The sequence below is a fragment of the Mauremys reevesii genome, linkage group 8 (genome assembly GCF_016161935.1).
Source record: "Mauremys reevesii isolate NIE-2019 linkage group 8, ASM1616193v1, whole genome shotgun sequence".
Classification (NCBI taxonomy): domain Eukaryota; kingdom Metazoa; phylum Chordata; order Testudines; family Geoemydidae; genus Mauremys; species Mauremys reevesii.
This window is the reverse complement of record NC_052630.1, coordinates 105,597,974-105,620,553: the sequence shown is the minus strand read 5'-3', so window position 1 is coordinate 105,620,553 and position 22,580 is coordinate 105,597,974. Positions and strand designations below refer to the sequence as shown.

The following is a 22,580-nucleotide window of genomic DNA, read 5'->3' as shown; positions in this document are numbered from 1 at the left end:
GCAGCCAGGAGGGCAGTCAGAGGCTGGGGAGTTGAGTCCCACCAGAGGTGTGCATTTGATTCACTTCCAACCAAAGGAAGGTATTTCCTTCAGGAACGCTCAATGCACTGTGTTATGCAGGAGGTCACACTAGATGTTCACAGTGGTCCATTCTGGCCTTGGAATCCATGAAAATTTAAGCTGCAGAAACTAAATAGGAGAAGGTAGCACTAGAGACCAACAGCTGAAATTAATGGCGGCAGTTGCCTTTCCTTGCAACTGATCCCATCCTCCAGCTCTTACTCACACGGGTAATCTCAGTGAAGTCAGCGGGACTAGTCCCGTGAGTAAAGGCAACTTGGCTGAGCGAGGGCTACCAGGCCATAACCAAGTGCAATAACGGAAAGAGAAAGAAATGTCCTAAACCTGACTGACCTTCACCCCGTACCCTGGCCTTCCAACGGCCAGAACCAACAAGGAAGTCTTCGGTCTTACAAAGCGACAAAGAGTCCTGTGGCACCTTATAGACCAACAGACATATTGGAGCATAAGCGGATAGTCAGGTATTCACCCACGAAAGCTCATGCTCCAATACGTCTGTTAGTCCCTAAGGTGCCACAGGACTCTGTCGCTTTTTACAGCTCCAGACTAACACGGCTCCCCCTCTGATACCTTCGGTCTTACAGTAAGTGGTCTGATTGTTCCAACCTCTCCCACCGTCAGCAGAACTGGTTCCTAACCCACGTATGGTCCATGCCCATCCCAAATGCTGCAGGGAAGGAGGGACACTGGCAGCCTGGGAAGGGACATCCATCACAAGAGCACACGCAAGGGGGAAAGACTGTCAACCAGCACCAGTCTCACCTCAGTAATGACACAAATGATGTTGTTAAAGTAACGGCCGGATCTTCTCTGTCCCAAGTGCTGTATGTAGCAGTCACCCATCCCAGGGCGCGGTATTCTTACTGGGTATCAATGCATCCATAGCCCATACCAGCAAATCCATAATTATTTCTATAGAAACAAACAATCACGTTCTCTGGAGCTCAGGGTTAACGTGCATGAACTGGTTCCACACATTAATACATTATTGGGGCTGCTGGTGAGTCATCTTGAATTCCGATGACGGGAGAGATGATGAATGCTAACTGTCTGCTAACACCCCTTAAACCCCACTCAACATGTGCTTGGCCACTAAAAGCACCAGAAAGCAACAAGCTGTTATTTGGAATAGCCCCAAATACTCCAGATCTGTTGGCCTTCAGAGCATGCTGCAAGGCACACCTGTTCGCCCAGGTCTCCGTGGGCTGGGGTGCAGTGAGTGGAGGTATTTCTGGGTAGGTTTATTTATTTCGATGGGAGCCCAGGGTTGACTTGCTATTTTATTTTTGGCTAGTGACAGGCAGCGGTGTACATTCTTGGTTGAACTAGGGAGCGGGCTGTATTTTTAAATGTATGTCAAATGCAGCTGCAGCCTGATCGGCATTTGTAATGACGTATATAAATGTAAAACAAGTAGATGAGGAAGGCACTAAAAACCATGTGGCCTTTGGGAAAGACGAGCAGCCAGGCAGGGACAGAAGTCCGCACCGGCACTGCAGGAAGCAGTTCCAGCTGGGACTGATGGACACTGGTGCTGTCATCTGGCTGCTGTATGGAGCTTTCCTTCTGATCATTTTCTCTCTTGTGCTGACTGGCCATTTACTCCAAGCCCTTCTGTCCCCATCCATCCTTCCTTCGTCTTGCCATTGAGCGAATCCTCTGCTAAGATCATCACACCGAAAGCATTTAAACAAGAAAACCAGAGCCCCCCGAAACGGTGGCACTAACATGATATTTGTTCATTCTACTTGTGTGATCTATCCCCTTCCTGTCTTGTCTAGTGAGACTCTAAGGTCTATGGGGCAGAGGCTGTCTCCTATTCTGTTTGGACAGTGCCAAGGTCCCGTATTCCACTAGCCCCTTGGCACTGCTGTGTCTAGAAAACTCGATATTTGGAAGGGTGCGAAGGGTAATGCAAGACTTGCAAGTGGGGAGCCGCCTGTTCTCTAATAAGTAATATGGCCTTTTCAGCACTCAGAGACTGATCAATGGGGACTGATCCCTGAACATCAGCGGAACTGCAAGCGCCGAGCACAGCTTGTTCATCTCTAACGAACAGCCTCTGTTATTAAAGCTTGAAAGCTGGTCTCTTTCAGCAGCAGAAGTTGGGCCAATAAAAGATATTCCCGCCTCCACCTTGTCTCAGGCCAGGTCTACACTACAGACCTAGATGGGTATAACTACGTCGCGCAGGGGTCTGAAAAATCCACCCCCCGAGCGATGGGAGTTATATCAACCTAACCCCCCATGTAGACATCGCTACTGCCTCTTGGGGGTGGATTAACTCCGCCAACCGAAGAACACTCCCACCAGCGTAGGAGCGTCTCCACTAAAGCACTGCTGCGCGTGAAAGCGTGGCCTCAGCCTTTATTAAAGGGTTTGAACTGTGGTTAGTGGAGGGTGCTAAACGAAGATTTCATTATGAATAATCACTGCGGAGGTGGAGCACAATGCAGAAATCTTCATGATCACGCCAATGACTGAAGAGGAGAGAGAGGCTATGAAATACCTTAAGGAATAACCTGTGAAGAGGCCACGAATAACCAAGGAAAGGTGTAACAGGGGACATCAGACTGGGAAGGAAGGAAAGCGGGCTGGGGATTTGCTGTATAAAAATAATCGATAATATGGTAATTACCGGGCCAAACTCACCCATACATGCTGGGAAATTTTTATAGCGGGGGTGCTAAGAGCCATTAAGCAAAACTGCAAACCCTGTAAATGACAAAAACCACTTCAAACCAGGGGGTGTAGCTGCACCCCCAGTTCCAGCACCACTCACCTAATGGTAATGCATGGAACTAAATAATCGAATTAACTGAACATATTTGGCAAATCCAAGGAGGGGGGAAAATCTGCTTCCCTTTTCTTTATTTAAAAAAATATTGAAGTAACAGCTATCCCATGCAGCTACCATCCTGTGCAGTATCTCCATACAGCTGGTCAGGCAGGGAGTTACAAGGGAACCTTCTCAATGGCTGTACCAGACTGCACAATCCTCAAACCTGCCCACAGTAGAAGGAAAATGCAAAAATAAAGACTTGTTTTGAGACCAGATTTGCTTGTTTATATAAAGAGTTCATACTGCAGCTGTTTTAGACTCTTGTCGAAAGGGTTAATAAACCCAGTACCACAGCAAGGGTGTTAAACTCCTACACTTTTTGGTTCAAAGGCAGCTTTGCAGTGCCGAGCAGTCTTCTGAAGCGTGACCTTTTCACAAGGTTTCCAATTCAGTAAAGAAAAACGGTTTTTAAAGGCTCCCTAACTAATTGCAGCCAGAAGGCAGCACCTTAAACTCTAGCATATGCTTGTGTGGGTCTCCAAACTGCAGTGCAGAAATGTCAATACATTTGGTTATTGTGAGGGGGTTTCTGCAAAGGTTCAAGAGGACAAAGTCACCATGCAGGTCTCAGGAATTAGACACCCTTACACATGCTCAGAAGCCAATTCTTATTTCCATTCAACTCTTTTCTTCTTTTAGCAAGAGGTTAGCTCATAAACTTAATAGCTTTTAAGGACAAAAGGGACCATTATGATCATTTAATTTGACCACCCACATAACAGCCACAGAATCTCACCCAGCAATTCCGGCACCTAGCCCAATAATCTCTGCATGAACAAGAGCATCTGTTTAGATTTAAAGACTCCAGCAGTGGAGAATTTACCACCTTCGTTGGTAATCTGCTCTAATGGTTAATGCCCCTCACTGTTAAAAAACACCTGTCTCTTGTTGCAAGTTTGAATGTGCTGATTTCATCTCCCAGGCATCAGGTCTTGTTATGCCTTTGTCTGCTAGATTAAAGGGCCCTTACCAGTTCTCCCTCACTTTCTTTTGAGGCTAAAGGGTATGTCTACATTAGAAACGCTAGAGCAGCATGGCTGCAGTGCTGCAACTGAGTCGCTGTAGTGCAGACCCGCTACAGCGACAGAAGGGATTCTTCCATCAGCGTAATAAATCCACCTCTATGAGTCACAGGCTAAGTCAATGGAAGAATTCTTCCCTCGGCCGAATGGTGTCTACAACAGGGTTTAGCTTGGCTTAGAAAGTTTTCACCACACTGAGCGATATAGTTAAGCCAACCTAACTTTGACGTATAGACCAACTCTAGAACAATCTGTCTTTGTGCTGTGCTACTGAAACACGAATGCCAAGCTCACATGAGTTAGTTTGTGTTTACACGGCTGATTCATTAAACTTTCCCTGATCTTGGTTGTCCAACTTTTCTCCAAGTAACGAAGAGGAACAGGATCATTTTAATCCAAAGCACATTAAAAAAATCCCTACAGCGTAGCAATAAGCGGATAGTCAGCATACAACAACCTAGATACCATTAGATGTCACCACACCTGGAAACTATAAGAGCATTTAGCGTTGTCCAAATAACCCCACCTTTTACATGAGTCCCGAGCTCAGATTTTCCAGGCTGCTATCCAATGAGAAAAGCTACCTTTTGCGTCAAGCCCAAAGCACCGAGGGCGGACCAACAGGAAGAATCTTACATCGGCACAGATCTGACTAGATGACCCAGTGGGACTTTTCCATCTTTAACAGCTATGTTTCTGCAAGCACAGGGAGTTACTTGTTTCCTGCTTCCTCTCCGGCATGAGGAAAATGACTTCCTTCTTGGAAGGGATCTGGCTGACACAAATTTCAGAGGATGCAACAGAAAGGAGAGGAAAGCATGAGAGTGCCACAGAGAGTTACTGGGGATTCTGCATACGTCCCTCCCCCCAGCTAGAGCGGTTTAGCTCCTGAGGTTTGTACATTCGTCCTTCTGCTAACTGCTCACTGAAGCTGGCAATGTACAATCTTTCCTGCTTAGAATGTAAACTCATGAGGGCAGGGGCCTGCCTCTATATGTCCATAAAGTGCCTACTACACTTTCAGGTGCTACGTGAACAATAATACATGGAATAACTGAACTGTGGCACCCCACTATTAAGGTTGATAGAAACTTCCCTCTTGTACTTCACACATTCCCTTGTAGATAGGCTAGTGGTTTTAAATCAGCATTGGTTTTGTAGTCTGATTCAGGACACAAAATGCACAATAAACAATTTCAGAAATGCTCCCTGCGAGTCTAAGGTGGCATCTCCTTCCTTAGAGGTTTTTAAAGTCAGGCTTGACAAAGCCCTGGCTGGGATGATTTAGTTGGGGTTGGTCCTGCTTTGAGCAGGGGGTGGGACTAGATGATCTTCTGAGGTCTCTTCCAACCCTGATAGTCTATGATTCTATAGTATGGTTGGGTAGTTTTTAGATGCTACACAACTGCACAATGAAGGCCACCCTGCGAACACTGCGACAAGATCAGAATAAATTTAGAGAACGTTATGGCTCCAGGACAGTGCGTTCTGCATTAGTGCCCAATGCGTGCAAAATCTCAGTGCCCATTGTTAATAACATTCCCCCTGGCTTTTCTCTTCCTTGCTTATTCAGAAGCAGCCCTGTCAAACCAGACCTTTAGCAGAGTCACTGGGTCCATGTACATGGCTTGACAAAGACATTGAGACCAATGCTGCGGATGTATGGCTGGGGGAGTTGCTTTATTTTGTACGCTTATGTTTATGCATTTATCTAGTCGAGTAAGGTAAAATTCATTTTCACCCAAGCTGCCTTCTCACGTAGGACATACCCAGCACAAACAAAAGAAAACTACACACACAGGGTATATTCCGTATACAAATATACTGGCTAGTGATACATTTATTATTTTAAATTTATATTGCGGAAGTCCTGCAGGTGTCCACCAAGTTGGGACCCCAAGGCGCTAAGCAATCTACAAATATGGTAAAACGACAGTTCCCACAGCAAAGCTTAGTAGAAAAAAAACAAAAAAAACAAGACATGACAGGTGAAGGAGACAAGTGGCTAGCTGTGTGCACAACTCGTAGCCAATGATGACTAGTAAGCATAGCCAAGCTATGGTCAGATGGCCATATTAATATTACTATCTGACAGTGTTCGTCTAGTCCTTTCAGAAGTTCAGAGCTGGAGTTGCAAACGCTGCAGGGAAGTTGAGGGTGTCTGCAACCCCAACGCTGTAAATCTGTGACTCTCAAAAGGAAGCTGACTTCCTGGACATTTCATTGTCCAAGGGGAGAAAAACGCAGAGCAAACAGACAGCACGAGACATATTGAATTTGTAAAATCTCCAGTTTTAGTAATCTACTTCAGCAGTTCTCAAACTGTGGTACATGCATCAGAGCAGCAATCAGGTGGTCTGGGAACTGGTTTAAATATTGTATCGGACCAAAAAAAACTATTATAGCCATACTGACAAGTTATAAAGGTGGTAAGCTAAGCGCATTTGAATTTTAGATGCCATACATTAAGCTCTTACAGTCCATGAATCATCCATCTAAGGTACTGTTGGTTACACAGAAGAAGAAATTTGTTTGAAATACATAACTTAAACTGAGTGTGTCTCTTAAGACAGCACAGAAAAGTTTGGTGTCAGGGTTATAAAAACTCAACAAAACATTTTGCGCCCAAAGAAGAGAAAAAAATCCCACTTCTGCTCCTGACCTCACAATCCTACCCTCACCATACAAGCCTAATATTTTAATTTGATTTGATTCAGACATTTTCACCACTCATTCTGGCCTTGTCGTACATATTTTTTGATAAACTGCAAACGATTCTCTCTTTGGAGAAAATCCAAAATCTGTCTCCTTTTACATTTCCCTGCAATATAATTATTCGCACTGATTGATTGCAGACATCTGAAGTTTGATTTCTTACATACACTAATTCTAATTCTAGGTCACCAAACTACTTTCATAGTCGTGTCAGCACTGTCTAGACGAACCATTAAAAACAGGATGCAATGATCATCAAAAACGAAACGTCAAGTTGACTGCCCAGAGATACTGCGGGAGCCATGAAAAATGTCTGTCACTATACAGTCTCTTCAGCTTCAGTTCTGGCCACTGACGTTGTTTAACAGTCACTTCATTAGTTAAAAAACGTTATTTGATGCTCGTTGGGCAAAGCAAAATTTATATTTAGCTCCAATACAATTATTGTACGAAGCCCAGCAGACCTGTACCACGGAATCTCTTCTATGGGCTTGTCTGCGCTACAGTTTGCAGTCATGTATTCAATGACATGTTAGTATGCGCTGCTCAAAAATTGCATCTTTTTCTTATTACATTGCCTTGCCTCACGCCAGCCTGCTTCTCCCCTAGCAGTACACGCATCCTGCAGCTAGCCTTACTGGCAGGAAAACAAGGACTAAAAGAAGGGATTCACCTCTGGCTCATGGTGCACAACTCCTATAATACTGGATTGTTTAAATTACTTTTTTAATCTCTATAGCATTAAACACAAGAGGCAAAATTTCACCATGGCATCCCCAGGTACAACTCCCATTGATTTCAATAGAAGTTGCCCTTGCATCGGTCAGCACAGAATTTCATCCAAAAGGTGGGAAATTTAAGTCTATAGAAAGACTCATTAACCTCGGTGGGCTTTGGCTCAAGCCCTTAGCAAAAGATGGAAACTGAATGTATTGATGGAAACACCGGCCCTGGATCTTTGGTGCTGCATACAAATACATACTGCAATGTTATATGGCTCCCCTGAGCATACCTGTCTTCCACTATCTTTAATGGATTTCTCATCTCTACCCCCCAAAAAATAACTTCCATACTAAAGGAGGTTAGTTTGCTAGTGGTTTACATCAGAGCTGGCTTTCCTTTTTTGCCACCTCTGAATGTGGAACTATTCCAAACTCTGAAAACACAAGTTGTAGTCTTGGCAAAATACAAATCAGCATTCTGTCATAACAGAAAAATAAGGCAGGAGCTGATCTGTGAACATTAATCCACTGCAGTCAAGGAGGAGACAATTTTCCCTTGAGAAAGTCATACATTAAAAGAAAAAACAAGATGAATGTGACTTTGAAATATCACAAGCACTGTTTATCTTCCTACTGCCACAGCAGATCTTTTTTTATACAAAGAGCCTTAAAATTCAGTCTATGTAGCGCTTCCGCTTTAGATGTACAAACGGGTACATTAAAATCTTAGAGTATAGCAAAAATAGATATAATGTAACCTGATTTTTCTCAATATACAGCTTTAGAGTTACTGAATAATTACTTCATTTAAAACGTATGCTTCCTAATTGCTTCCATTGATATAATCTCTGCTAATTAAACTCAACATAGATGCACATTACTGTGCATTCCCAGGTATTTCAGTAATTTGGACGCACACACAAAGTTCATTCCTTAATGGCTCCGTGTCAGTGTTAAAACTGTCCAATATATTTAAAATTTTCTTGCAGTAGACACACACTTTAGCAGCAGATACAATGCAAATGCCCTTGATGGATAGTCAGAAATAAAAGCATCTATCCCCATCTGAGGCAGAATGAAAATCTTATACAAGCTTAATAAAAAGCAGAATCTATTGCATGAAGATAATATCCAACATTTAACAGAGTTGCATCTTTTTCATGTAACCCAGAACAACACTGAGACATCAGGCTGATATAGAAAGCTCACCATCTCATTTATATCCTCCTCATTTTTCTTCTGCACGTCTCCCATAGATCATAAATATCTATTAATAACTGTAACACTCAACATTTACATTCAGCCATAACATTTACAATTAATACTCTTCAAATGACCTTTAATAATAATGAACTACCATAATACTGTCTCACACATTAATTTTTATTACAAATACTATATTACAAAATGTTCAAACTAATCTCTTTACAAAAAATATACACATCCTCATTATATTTTTCCTTGCACAAAAGCAATGTCTCATTTGGCCTCTAAGAACTGTGGAAAAAACTCCATCCCCATCCCCTTTTTTTTCTTAATTAAAACATTTGACTCGGGGAGGGGAAACCACTCTCCGGGGATGAACAGGAAATTTTCCCAAGGAGATGGGATTGGATGGAGCTACATTCTCAATTAATGTAAGCCTGTACTGGAGTGAGGGAGGCGGGAAGACAAAAAGTACTGATCCCCTACAGTCATAAAGGTAACCGCCCGCATGAGATCCAAAGCAGAGCTGTCTCTCCTGGGTCTGCACACACACCACCAGAGAGCATTCCAGAGATGCAGTGGAGTGAAATTTGGTCAGTTCCACTCCTGCTCACAGGGTTCTAAATGACCTCACTGAAACTGATCACAGTCCTGTCATTTTCAGGATGGGGCTGTTTGGGAATACTGTGACAGAAGCAGCCATTGAAATTAATCACAGTGGAGGAAGACAAAAAAAAAGAGAGAGAGAGGCTGGGGGAGGAGTAGAAAAGTCAAACCATTAGCCCAGTTATGAAAGACAGTTAAACAGACACCATCCGTCTGAAATCCAGTTATTTTTAAAAAAAATGCAAGTTAAAAGCAATTCCAACTCCTGCCCAAGTCCACCTGCCAGTTTGGGGGATTTCGTAGTCACATTTTCCTATTTTAAAAAAAATGTTTCTGGAAGACCCTTCCACAAACAGGTGAAACTGACCAACTACTTAGGGCAAACAGTGAAAGTGAAGGGACAGGAGGGGCTGTCAAATACATTAAAGAAAGAGATTTGAAAACAGAGAAAAATATTTCTCTTTAACCTTTCCGGTATGTTGCTTGTGTTACTTGTTACTGTAGCAGGTTAAAAATCATAATTTAAAAAGGTAGAACTTAAATATAAAACTAACACCCTTCTAATGTCCTGTCTGCGCTATGTATTATAACCATGCTATCAGTTCCCCAACTTGATTGTAGTTAGCGCATGGACAGGTTTTAACACTTAATTCTGAATGTCTTGGAACCCTGGAACCTAGTAATGCTCCTTTGCTGTTTCACACTGTTCTACACAGTCATATGGAAAACAAATTTCTCAATTAACATTTTAACCACAGAGACATTCCTCTCCAATAACCCATTTCATGATTAAGTCATTTTTAAAAAGGGGAAGTCAAAATTGGAAAAATATACTTTTTTTTAAAAATACCAAGATAGTTTTAAAAGCTGATTAGCCAACATTTCCCCTCCCCCTCCCCGAAATACTTCCTGTGGCTCTGTAGTATTTCTGCCTCAGCTTTTAAAAACAGATACCTGAACAACAGAATTTTGTTTTGCTTTTTCGAGGTAGGCCTCAGCTTGATGTTAAAAATGCCCAAAATTTCAGGAACAGAGAAAAAAAAATCTTCCTATCTGTGCAAATGGAAACTAACATACACACAAACCCACACACAGCAACTGATTTTGCAGACAGTTTTCCAAACAATGTGAAATTTATAAAGGGATGCACATTTCAACCTCCTTACTACAGATAACAATTTTCTATCACTGGGCTTGTTCCCCAAGCATCTGATTCGGTTACTCGTAGGCAGGCGTGAGGCTATCCAGCCTTCCATCAGTCAGGTTTAGTCTCCCTTTTGCCAGCAGAATGAAAACCACATGCTCCCTGGCTTCCAAGTCCTTTATCTGGGTCAGTGTTACCACAATCTCTCCACACAGTAGACTGCTTCCCTATTGGTTGCTGTCAAGATTCATTAAGGCCTGGATGAGAGAAAAAGGATCAAGTGCACCATCTTTTCAGGCTGTGGACAGCTGATCTGCTCTGGATAATTTCCATTGTTTAATGACCTGAAACAGGCCAAGCCATAAGAAAAATCTAGCAAAAACAGGAGAGGGAGGCCTCTCCCTTGTTATTAGTCTCCACATACAGATAAAAAATTACACTTTTAAGTCAGAACAATTCCCTGCAGTTGTATTGTAGCCATTTCAAATCTAGATTGTCTAATTTACATGCATATTCATAATCCCTGTGTAATTAAATTCTTCAATCCCTGGAGTGTCTTTCCTAAACAATAGTCATTTATCTTACCCAGATAAGGGTGCCCTCCATTTATTCCACTTTGTAGCTAACAGCATTCCCTTTTGATCAAGAGTATGCAGCAGACTCAAATACAATCTTCAAGATATTGAAATAGGAAGATTACACTCCTTTTCTTCTAAAGTTATCCATTTAAATGATAACACGCTCTCTCCTGAATTTAGAGTAAAACCTTTCACCTAAAATCAACATAACCCGCACACGCAACAATGCTCCCTTCAAATGGATGTACTTGTAATATGCCCCTCAACATTACCCAATTTTCACCCGTTCCAGACATCTTAGCAGCTAAAGGTCAACACTTTGTATCCAAGCAGCCGAAAAATCACTTTTAAGAGACACTACCAGGCTGCAGAGTACTAATCTATTCAAACATTATGCTGGGTAAATTAATTTGACCTGTAATTATAAAAGTGTTTAATATTAAACAAACTCAAATTAGAACATTCTGAAGGAAAAAGCCTGACACTACCTGCCAAACCTAGTTGGGGGTCACGGAATATAAGTGTTGGGCTTGACCGATTCATGCCATTCTACCCAAACCTTCTTCTGTAGTTTTATGCGGCATCACAATAGCACGCAGTGAAGCAATGTCCTCAGTTATTGCTAACAGCCATTCATTATAACACCCCTCTGGCTGCAATCTTGTCAGACGTGGCAAATCTAAGCAGAGTTGGGCCAGGTCAGCGCTGGGACTGGAAACCTCAGGGTGCCGCAGGAAGCGATGGAACTGGCAATTCTTCTTTCAGAATCAACGCCTTGGCATGGCGCTTGGGGCTGCTCTGCGGCTGGAGGTGCTGTCTTCCTGATGGCGAGTAAAACCCCCAGCCAAGCCACTTGTAGTCATTAAAGATCATATGTCAGTATTCATGAGTGTAAGGGGGGTGGGGACCACATTCTATTTAAAGTATTTAAACTCCCCTTCAGGGTTCATTTGGACACCGTATTCTTCTCTTCCTATTCCTGAGAGACACCGGCCTCCTTATACCCCAGGGGTAGATGCTGACTGCCCGTCAGTAGGAATTCAAGTGGTGCCCGTGTACTTTGCTCAGCATCCACCCCAGGACGGGGCGGTGTCAGATAGACAGTCAAAGGTCATCGTGACAAGGACCACAGCAACAGGGGATTTTTCAATTATTTGTGTTTTCCTTCGAACCGATTCCCTTTTTACAGGAAGAAAAATGGTTTGTGGGTAAGTCATTCCCAGAGCATCCTAATCAATCCACAAATGCCAACCTCTCTCACCCCGGGACTCTTGGCTGGATGCAGCTCTCCCCGCTTTGTTATTTACTTTAATCTTTTGATCTCTCTCTGGGGCAGAGGAACATCTTCGTTAGGGACCTGCTGACTCACATTCGGGCGGGATGTCTGCTAAGGCGGCGATGAGGACTTTTCTTTCGAGCTGCAGGTAGCCCTCTGCTGTGGGAATACCTGAACAGCCCCCTCAATTGTTTCTCAGGCTGACCCCCAGATGTCCCTCAGTATCCAAGCCACTAACATGCAGCGTCAGGGGAGTGCAAACCCATCAGGATTAAAAATGTCACGAGCACCTACTTGTCCAAAAACATGACTAAGCTCCATTTTGGAAGCCCGACAAGCCACTTGTATCCTTGGAAAGGTTCCTTCTACCCACAACACTTTCAGGTTAGTGGGTCACTAAACCGCCACAATACAGTAGCAAGCAGGACAACCACAGGAGGGAAATAACCATCTATACCAGTGGTCCCCAAACTGTGGGAGCAGGGGCAAGCAGGGAGGGAGCGCCACCCAGCTGTGCTCTGCCCTGCCCCCAGCTCCGGCCCTGCCCTCAGCTAAGGCCCCAGACCCAGCAACTCAGACCCAGCTCCTGGCTATGGGTTATGGCTCCATTCCCAACCCCAGCTCAGGGGGGGCTGGACAGATTACATTATGGGTAAGGGGGGGTGCAACATAAAAAGTTTGGAGACCACTGGTCTATGCAAATGCTGCCATTTTGTCCTGTGCTTTAACCATATGTTATATTCCTGAGCTCCAAACCACCGAACATTTAAGCAACACAAAAACCCTAAGGCAAACAGCATCTGCAGAGAGCACCTGAACAGTCCCTTGTGACTCCTTTCGACATGGCATATTTCTAACATGCAGCCACGATGATCACACAAAAGAAGGGAACTAGATCTTATTTTAAGAATATTCTCCACAGCACTGAATTTCCATGTGCAAAAGAGCCGTGCCTGTTAAACCCATCCTCTATTTATGTGACTCTTCACAGATGCTGAGCAGCACCAACGGCTTTGGGAGAGAACAATGCTGTTTGCAGAAGAAAGATGCAGCATTTGAATTTGCTGTTTGCCTTCGAACAGGCCTGTCACCATAATAGAATTTGAATTCTCCACGCTACCTATTCATTCTCACCTCCAGCTGAATTTTTATTTGATTTGCCTTCTTTCAGCTGTTCCTTATTTTGCATCTGTTACTCAAATGCAAAAGAATAAATGGAACATCAGTCATTCTGCGGGGACCACCAGGTCCACCATGGTCATCATTTGTCTTGTTGCCAAGAGCCTATTTTTGAATAAATTTTCCACATTTTAGGAGTGCCGCTAAACCACCTCCAGTGCCGCTCACTATCTGCTTTACAGGTACAGTGAAGGACCTGGAACCATGCATAAGAACGCTTGCCAATTCATCTTGACCCTTCCGCAGTTTTAAAAAGGAGGGACCAGAAAGGGAATTTTTCTTGCAATCCAGAAGAGTCTGGACTAGATCCCGCAGTCACTTATACAGTCATGTGAGTCGTTCCATTGGGCTCAAGGGGCCTGACTGCTCACATGAGTAGAAGGAAGCAGGTGTGGAAGCCTTGGCAGGATTGGGGCCAAAGTAAAGATCTCAATGACCCTTTGTACCTATGAGTCTACAGCAATACACAGCCATCAGCAAAGTGCCCAAGCTTCCACTGGACTTTCCATAATTAGCCCTATTCTTCTCTCCCAGCTAGCGCGACAGCTTTAATAATAGGCTTTCAACAGGATGCCCATTTCAATACTGGCAGTAACACAGCCACTATAAGTCATTCCTGTGCGAGCCCCAGGTTCAGCAAAGCACTTGTGCATGGGAATAGTCTCACTGAAGCCATCAGGGACTACCCACATGGTGAATGTGAAGGATGTGCACCAGTGCTTTGCTGAATCATGGCCTAAATGCAATGCATCCTATACACCTGTTATGCACTACATGAAACAGATGTTCAGCATTATTCCAGCAATGTGATTGGGAGGGGAGACAAGACACGCCGTTCTGTAACATTCCAAGTGACGGATCACTGCTAACACCAATTCCCAATAAAGCTCATCTGGAAATTCAGAGGCTACTCCTCCATGCCCTCTGCACAGAAAATTCCATTGACTTCAGACCCCAGAGCTGCAGGAAGCAGGAATGTGTCCTGACGTTTTCTACTCATGTTTTCTTCCAGTCACTTTCAGCTTTGCCTACACGCCAAAAATAAGTACTGCTAGCAGTGGGTGCCGCTGAACTGGTGCCGAATGGGGTTTAGCTACAAACACAGCCGCCTCAGAAGATAGGGCTAAAGAATATTTTCACCAGTTTCGGAAAATCTTCTGCATGCAGTCAGTTTGTCCTTGGCTATGTTTGCAACTAAATCCTGTTCAGCTGCATCCACTGGTGATGCTCCTGGTCGCAAACAGGTGCTTTTCCTAGTGTAAAACAGGTGAGCCGGAGCATACAACAAAGGGGACAGCGAACAGTGTGTTAGACAGCCATGTTCTCAACCATACAGGATTATGTGGCACAACCAACTGTTTCTCAATTTCTTCAAAAAAACCTACAAGCGCCTTTGGAATGTCAAAACACAGCCGAGCTGTCTGTTATATCCCAGCTCACTACTGAATAGAGGAGAAGGCACCCGGCTTTTCCTCACATTTCACCCTACCCTATCCAGTTCCTTTCCCTTTTTGGTTTCAGAAAATGGAGGAAGTAACCAGGGGGACACCATTTTACACCTGAGTCTGACCAACAGGGAGAACTGGTAGCAAATCCGAAGGTGGAAGGCAATTTGTGTGAACGTGATAATGAAATGATAAATTTCAAGAGTGTAAGGAAAGGAAGGAGAGAGCGCAGCAAAATAAGGACAATGGACTTCAGAAAAGCAGACTTTACCAAACTCAGAGAAACAGTGGGTAATATCTCTGGGAAGAAAATCTAAGGAGATCTGGAAGTCTCTCAAGGAGACAATATTAAAGACAACTGCAAAGTACCCCAAACGCAAAGCAAATATAGGAAGAATAGTAAGAGGTTAATATGGCTCCATCAGGAGCTCTTTAATGACCCGAAAATCAAAAAGGAAACCTACCAAAACTGGACGAATTGCTAAGGATGAGTACAAAAGAATAGCACAAGTATGCAGGGACAAAGTCAGAAAGGCCAAGCCACAAAATGAGCTACACTAGAAAGGGATATAAAAGGCAATAATAAGAGTTCTTTAAATACATTAGGAGCAAGAGAAAGATCAAGGAAAGTGCAAGTCCTCTACTTAGCAGAGAAGGAGAGCTACTAACTGGTGACATCAAGAAGGGTGAGTGTTTAATCCCAATTTTGCTTCAATAAAAAGATTAATGATGGCCAGATACTCAAGACAATTAATATTAACAACAAGGGGGAAGAAACATAAGCCAAAAAAGGGAAAGAACAGGTAAAAGAACATTTAGATAAGTTAAATGTATTCAGGTCAGCAAGGCCTGATGAAATTTCTCCTATGGTATCTAAGGCACTAATGAAGCAATCTCTGAACCGTTAGCTATTGTCTTCAAGAACTCATGGAGGTTGGGTGAGGTGCCAAAGGACTGGAGAAGGGCAAACATAATACCTATCTTTAAAAATGGGAACAAAGAGACATGAGGAATTATAGACCAGTCAGGCTAGCTTTGATACCTGGAAAGATACTGAAATGATTAATCCATTTGCAAGCACCTAGATGATAAGAGGGTTATAAGGAATACCCAGCATGGATTTGTCAAGAACAAATCATACCAAACCAACCTAATTTCTTTCTTTTACAGGGTTACTGGTCTAGTGGAGACAGGGAAGCAGTGGATTTGATACATCTTGATTTTGGTAAGGCTTTGGGGACAGTCCCACATGACATTCTCATAAGCAAACTAGAGAAATATGGTCTATATTAAGTTGTTATAATGTGGCTATAAAATTGGTTGAAAGACCGTACTCAAAGAGTAGAACCTGAAAGGGGGTTCCAAAGAGGATGGATCTAGACCAGGGGTCGGCAACCTTTCAGAAGTGCTGGGCCGAGTCTTCATTTATTCACTCAAATTTAAGGTTTCACGTGCCAATAATACATTTTAACGTTTTTAGAAGGTCTCTTTCTATAAGTCTATAATATAGAACTAAACTATTGTTGTATGTAAAGTAAATAAGGTTTTTTAAATGTTTAAGAAGCTTCATTTAAAATTAAATTAAAATGTAGAGCCCCCCGGACCAGTGGCCAGGACCCGGGCAGTGTGAGTGCCACTGAAAATCAGTTCGTGTGCCACCTTCGGCACCCGTGCCATAGGTTGCCTACCCCTGATCTAGACTGTTCTCAGTGTACCACTGTTCTCGGTGGTAGCAGATGACAGAACAAGGAGTAATGGTCTCAAGTTGCAGTGGGGGAGGTTTAGGTTGGATATTAGGAAAACCCTTTTTCACTAGGAGGGTGGTGAAGCACTGGAATGGATTACCTAGGAAGGTGGCAGAATCTCCTTCCTTAGAGGTTTTTAAGGTCAGGCTTGACAAAGCCCTGGCTGGGATGATTTAGTTAGGGATTGGTCCTGCTTTGAGCAGGGGGTTGGACTAGATACCTCCTGAGGTCCCTTCCAACCCTGATATTCTATGATTCTATTATTCTAGTTATCAATACTGTAGTCTGCTGTCAGACTGGGAGGGGATATCTAATGGATTCATGCAAGGATCAGTCCTGGGTCCGGTACTATTCAATATTTTCATTAATGACTTGACTAAAAGAGTAGAGAACATGTTTATAAAATCTGCAGATGACACGGGGGGAGGGGGTTTGCAAGCACTTTGGAGGTCAAGAATAGAATTCAAAAGGACCGTAATAAATTAGGGAATTGGTCTGAATTCAACAAGAAGAAATTCAATAAAGATAAGTGCAAAATACTACATTTAGGAAGGAAAATTCAAATGCACAACTACAAAATGGGGAATAACTGGCTAGATGGTTGTACTGTTGAAAAGGATCTGGGGGTTATAGTGGATCACACATTAAATATAAGTCAACAATGTGATGCAGTTGTGAAAAAGGCCAATGTCATTCTAGGGTGTATTAAGAGGAGTCTCATATGTAAGACAAGGAAGGTAACTGTCCTGGCTCTACTCAGCACTGGTGAGCCCTCAGCTGAAATACCGTGTCGAGTTCTGGGGCCACCGCATGTCAGGAAAGATGTGGACATGTTGGGAGAGAGTCCAGAGGAGGGCAACAAAAATGATCAAAGGTTTAGAAAACCTGACCTATGACAAAAGGTTAAAAAAATAAAAAAAACACTGGGCATGTTTAGTCCTGATAACAGTCTTCAAAGATGTGAAGAGGACGGGGATCAATTGCTCTCCATGCCCACTGAAGGCAGGACAAGAAGTAAGGGACTTAATTGCAGCAAGGAAGATTTAGGTTGAATATTAAGAAAAACTTACTTACTATAAGGATAGTTAAGCTCTGGAACAGGCTTCCAAGGGAGGTTGTGGAATCCCCATCATCAGAGGTTTTTAAGAACAGGTTGCACAAACACCTGTCTACAATCTCTGTTGATTCAAGTCTTCAACAATCACAGCTAACCCCAATGACCTTCCAACTCAATGTGATGAAATTTCAAAGAAGAATTTAAGACACAATTTTCTAATTTCCAGGCCAGACTACCTATTTTGGCAAGAACTTCAAACATGTAATATTGTTGGCCAGTGATTTATGGGTCAACCTAAACAGGATGATTTCATGACAGACTCAATGAAGGGAAGGTACTTCTCAGACAAAAAAAATGAAAGCTAGAACACTACTCTGAGCGCAGAATTTAATAACCTCAGGGAACAAAATAAGAGGAAAACATAAAATGCTTACCTAACCTTTTTATTTTTAATTCTTACATCTGTTATTTTACAGTAACTTTCAGCCATGCTGTATAATTAGATGCAAATATATATATATTATTTATATTTTTTGCTGGTTTTAAATCCCAAATTAAATTCTTAATTGTACTCATCTCTAGAACAGCTGAGATTTCACATCAAACATCTGCAATTAAGAGATTCACTGGAAGATAGGCAGGAATATTTTTTTTCCAAATCCACAGGAAATGCTGAAATTTAACACAAGATGCACTGGCCAAAAGCCCCCTGCTGAGAACTGGTAGCACCAATATAAAAATCACATTTAGCATTAGTAAGACTGGCCTGAAGGCCATCCCAGGACAGACACAATCAAGGCTACTTCCCTCTCTGAAAATCCCAAACCATTGATCCAAATCTGAAGACAGAAGGGAGTATGGAAAATGAATCCTTGATCAACTCCGTCATTCAAGCTGTCTCTCCCTGCTGCGCATCGGAGATGGAGAACCTGCTGTGGAGAGGCACTGAGCGCCACTCCCAAGAATTTCAGGGAGATGGACTGCTTACTATTTCCCTGGATGAGCCCATCTATTACACACTGAAAACCAAGCCCTCTTTATAAAGGATAATTAATAGATTGTTCTAGCACTGCACTACAACACCATGTTCCTAACGAAACCAAATGGCCATTAGTACTAGGGGTTCTTGCTACAGCACAACACCCCAAAACAAGTCAGGGAAGCTCCCTAGCCGAAACACAATAGCCCACACCCTGCAGCCTGGAGAGGATTATTTGTTTTGATCGGTGAACAAAGTTCCTTGCCAAGTTCTCGCTGCCCAAGGTAAGTATGTTGTTCTAGCACTACATTTCCTACTGAAAAGTAAGACCACTGATTCTGATCCTAAAAGTCAGCCTGTGCCGACATCTATAGACAGTTCATAAAGAGCATTCAGTCCATAGGTGCCACTTTCTCCAGCGCTGGTGGGTGCCCGCTCCTTTCCCTGCTCCTGGCCCCGCCCCCATTCCAACCCCATCCCCAAAGTCCCTGCCCTAACTCCGCCCCTTCTCTGCCCCTATCGGTGCCCTCCCCCAAATCCCCACCACGGCCCCGCCTCTTCCCCCAGCATGCCGTGATCCCCCACCCACCCCGCGAATCAGCTGTTTTGTGGCACAAGCCCTGGGAGGGAGGGGGGAGAAGCAGGACACAGTGGCATGCTCGCCGAGGAGGCGGAGGTAAGCTAGAGCAGGGGGGGGCGGGGAGCTGCAGGTGGGTGCTGAGTTGGCGGCTATGATTCAGTCCAGGACCAGACTGTGCTCCACCTGTATACTATAGATCTAATAGTGGGAGAAACGGAATTCATGCCAGGGGAGACCACTCTTTTGCAACTCATGGGAGTTAGCAAAAGTGGCGGCTTGTAAGAGGTGGTCTCTCTTCAAAGGTTTGCTGCCTTCAGAGCTGGTCGGCCGGAGAGCAGCAGCTGCCGGCCGAGCGCCCAGCTCTGAAGGCAGTGTTGCCGCGGCCAACATCAGAGGAGAAGTAAGGGTGGCAATGCCATACTGTGCCACACTTACTTCTCTACTGCTGCTGGCAGCGGCGCTGCCTTCCGAGTTGGGTGCCCAGCCAGCAGCTCTTACTCTCCAGCCCCCCAGCTCTGAAGGCAGAGCAGAGAGCAGCAGCTGCTGGCTGGGCGCCCAGCTCTGAAAGGAGTAAGAAAATATGGTGACTGGTCACAGATGACAGGTAGTCTCTCTTCAAAGGTGGACACTAAGGCAGGTTTTACTGTACCTGCTCTGTCATGATACAGGAGGGATTAAAGCAATTTAATAAAACTTATGCCAAATCAAGTTCAAGATATTTCCCCTCCACTCATCTGAGTTATACATCTGGAAAAAGTCAAGCCAGCCACGTATGTGGTGAGAGTTAGGAAAGTTGAGGAGATATTCAGCAGCTCCTTGGTTATCTTGCACTCGACAGAATACTTCTCTAGAAGCAATAAGCATCTCAATCCTTTATAATTAACTGTGGCTTCAGTTATTAGGGGGAGAAAAATCTATCTAGGGTATTTATACTACGCTCATCACTCGACTGTCTGTACCCCTGAATCAGCATTGCTCAAAATGGCTGCTTAGATGGTTGCCAACAACAACAACCAAATCTGTCCATCTGTTTGCATTCTTTTTAATCCATCTTCAGCACTTTAAAAAAAATGCCCAGAGAAAAAGTCTGCCTTGTTAAGAGAAACTGAATCCTCCTATAGCAGAGCCTTTTCAACAAGATTTAATGCCACCCCAGTTACCAGGACACACACACAAAGGTTAATTTTATGATAAAAGAACCAGTGTAAGGTGCTTTTTTGTTATGAGATCAGCAAAGTGAATGGAATTTGAATTGTCTGCAGTGGCATGTATCTGACAAAGATTAATTTGAACGGATATTGTCTCTGAAACCAAAGTCCATTGAACAGTTTCACAGCCTATCAACCACGTGAAACAGCTCCTTTGACTGCAACACTGCCTTTAAAAATGGTTTAACCTATTATTTGTATGAAAAGGGTCAGATATCGTTTTATGTTATTGAACCCACAATAGCCAAAGCAATAGCACGTAAATGTAATAGTACGACAACGGTAAAACGTGGGGATTTTCCCCGCCGTTGCTTCGCATCTGGATGTTACCCAGTTACACTGAAAAAATACCCAGGAAATGTTGAACAAGCCATTTCAATGTGCACTGTTGGGAGAGCTATACATATTCCAACAAGGCTGAGTAAAATAAAAGGGTTGGACCTCTGCAGTGTCCCACGTGCATGAAGCCTGGAGCAGCCACTCTGAAAAACATACAACTGAGAATCCCATTGGCAGAACAGCTTTCACCCAATGACAAAGGACATCTCTTGTAAAACATTTAGAGAGAAATTAAGATTTGAACAGAAGTGTACAAGGTGCCAGTTAGTTCATACACGGTGACTCCTGGTTCTATTGCTTACCTATTTAATCAAGCAAGAATCTAGGCGTTCTCATTTGCTTTATTACATTATTCCTCTCCCCAGCCACCCCACACTCACAGTGCCTATCCCCGGTTCCCCCCATTCAACACACTGGGGCAGAAAACTGATCTGTGGATGTCAGCGGCTGCTTGTGGATTAAGACAGCTGGTCAGACTTCCATGAGGAAAAAAAGCTGTAGCAGAGGTACAAATCCATGCTATTTATTTAGCTTTGATTTCTAGTTTACACTGAGAATGCAAGGGAAATGCTAGCAAACAGATTTTAGCATATTAGAAACAATAACAGCCACTCTTTTGAAAAAACGGATGAAAAAGACAACAACAAAAAAGCATTTGTAAGATAGTTCCAGTCTTTCCTCAGAGAGATTTCAGATCCTCTAGGATCAATTAATTGTTAGTGAAATAAATAAAATTGGCTTTGCCAAAGGGGGAGGGGAAAAACAGTAGATGAAGAAGTCTTATGTGGTTTTTCTTAACGTACAAATACTTTTTGTACCTCCTGTATTTAAACAGCTGTAATTTGTTAAAGCGGGTTTTATTTAAAGAATCTATTGTTTTGTATGATGCAATTCCATTTGATGCAAGGGCTCATCTTTATCGGGGGACTTGTATTGTTAAAATCACACAATGGCACAGGGCTACTAGAATGATTGTCACCTTAGAAATGCAAATAAGGATGGATACTCTCACTAATCATCAACATCTAGCTTTAAATAAAGTGTACCAGCAGTTCATTGTGCACATACTGCACAATAGGGACTGTACAAGTTCTAATCAAAAGCTGTATAAATCGCACATCATTATGAGCATTTAAGAGCGGCCCACTTTCATTTTTGGGCTTTCCAGTGACACACTGGAGGCACAGATAAAATGAATAACTGAGCATGAGTAAATGAGTAAGGACTTAAACAGTGAATAACTAATTGCACTGAGTAACTGAGCTGCTGATTACACAGCATGTGTGTTAAAGGAGCAATGCAACTGGAGATATGGTATGTCAACAAGAGACTGAAGTTGTGTTGTTCTGAACAGTGATTAGCTGAGTAATCATGTACTAGTGAAGGTTCAGAAGTCTTTGAATCTTGACTGCATAAGGGAATATTTCCCATTCAAATCAAGGAGAGGAGGTATCATTAAAGGCGGACTGGTATCCCAGCATTAAGAACTTACTCTGCTAACAAATCCAGTATTTAGCATTTTCAAGTGCTCTTTTTTAAATCCTGACTTTTCATAACGATTCAAGAAAAGCAAAAAAATGTAATATGCACATGGGCTGTAGAAGTTACAAGAAAGTCTTTGAAAACTACAAGTAATAGCTCAAGATTTTGTGAAAACAGCAAATTAACTCAACCACTTTAATAAGCGCCAACCAAATCCTGTTTTAACTCCTAAGCTTACAAGTTAAGACAAAAATGAATAACCTTAAAATGAAGCATTAGTAAATCGTAGGGGAGCCAAATCTGACCTCCCTCAGGTAAACCCTCAATAGTTAATAAATCACGTGCACAGTAGAATGTCATTTATATGGGATTTA

General features: G+C 43.0%; 1 protein-coding gene across 3 annotated transcripts in view; it reads right to left on the bottom strand.

The window, feature by feature from the left end:
- Positions 1–22,580, bottom strand: part of ZSWIM5 (zinc finger SWIM-type containing 5) — a 155,806-nt gene that overhangs the window by 121,901 nt on the left and 11,325 nt on the right. The window contains exon 1 of one of the 3 annotated variants that reach the window (XM_039483751.1): positions 10,417–10,463. The exons of the other annotated variants lie outside the window; for them this stretch is intronic. Within the exon in view, the coding sequence (XP_039339685.1) occupies positions 10,417–10,450 (34 nt within the window). The 5' untranslated portion in view covers positions 10,451–10,463. Of the gene's footprint in view, positions 1–10,416; positions 10,464–22,580 lie in introns of those variants that run through there. 3 annotated transcript variants of the gene reach the window in all.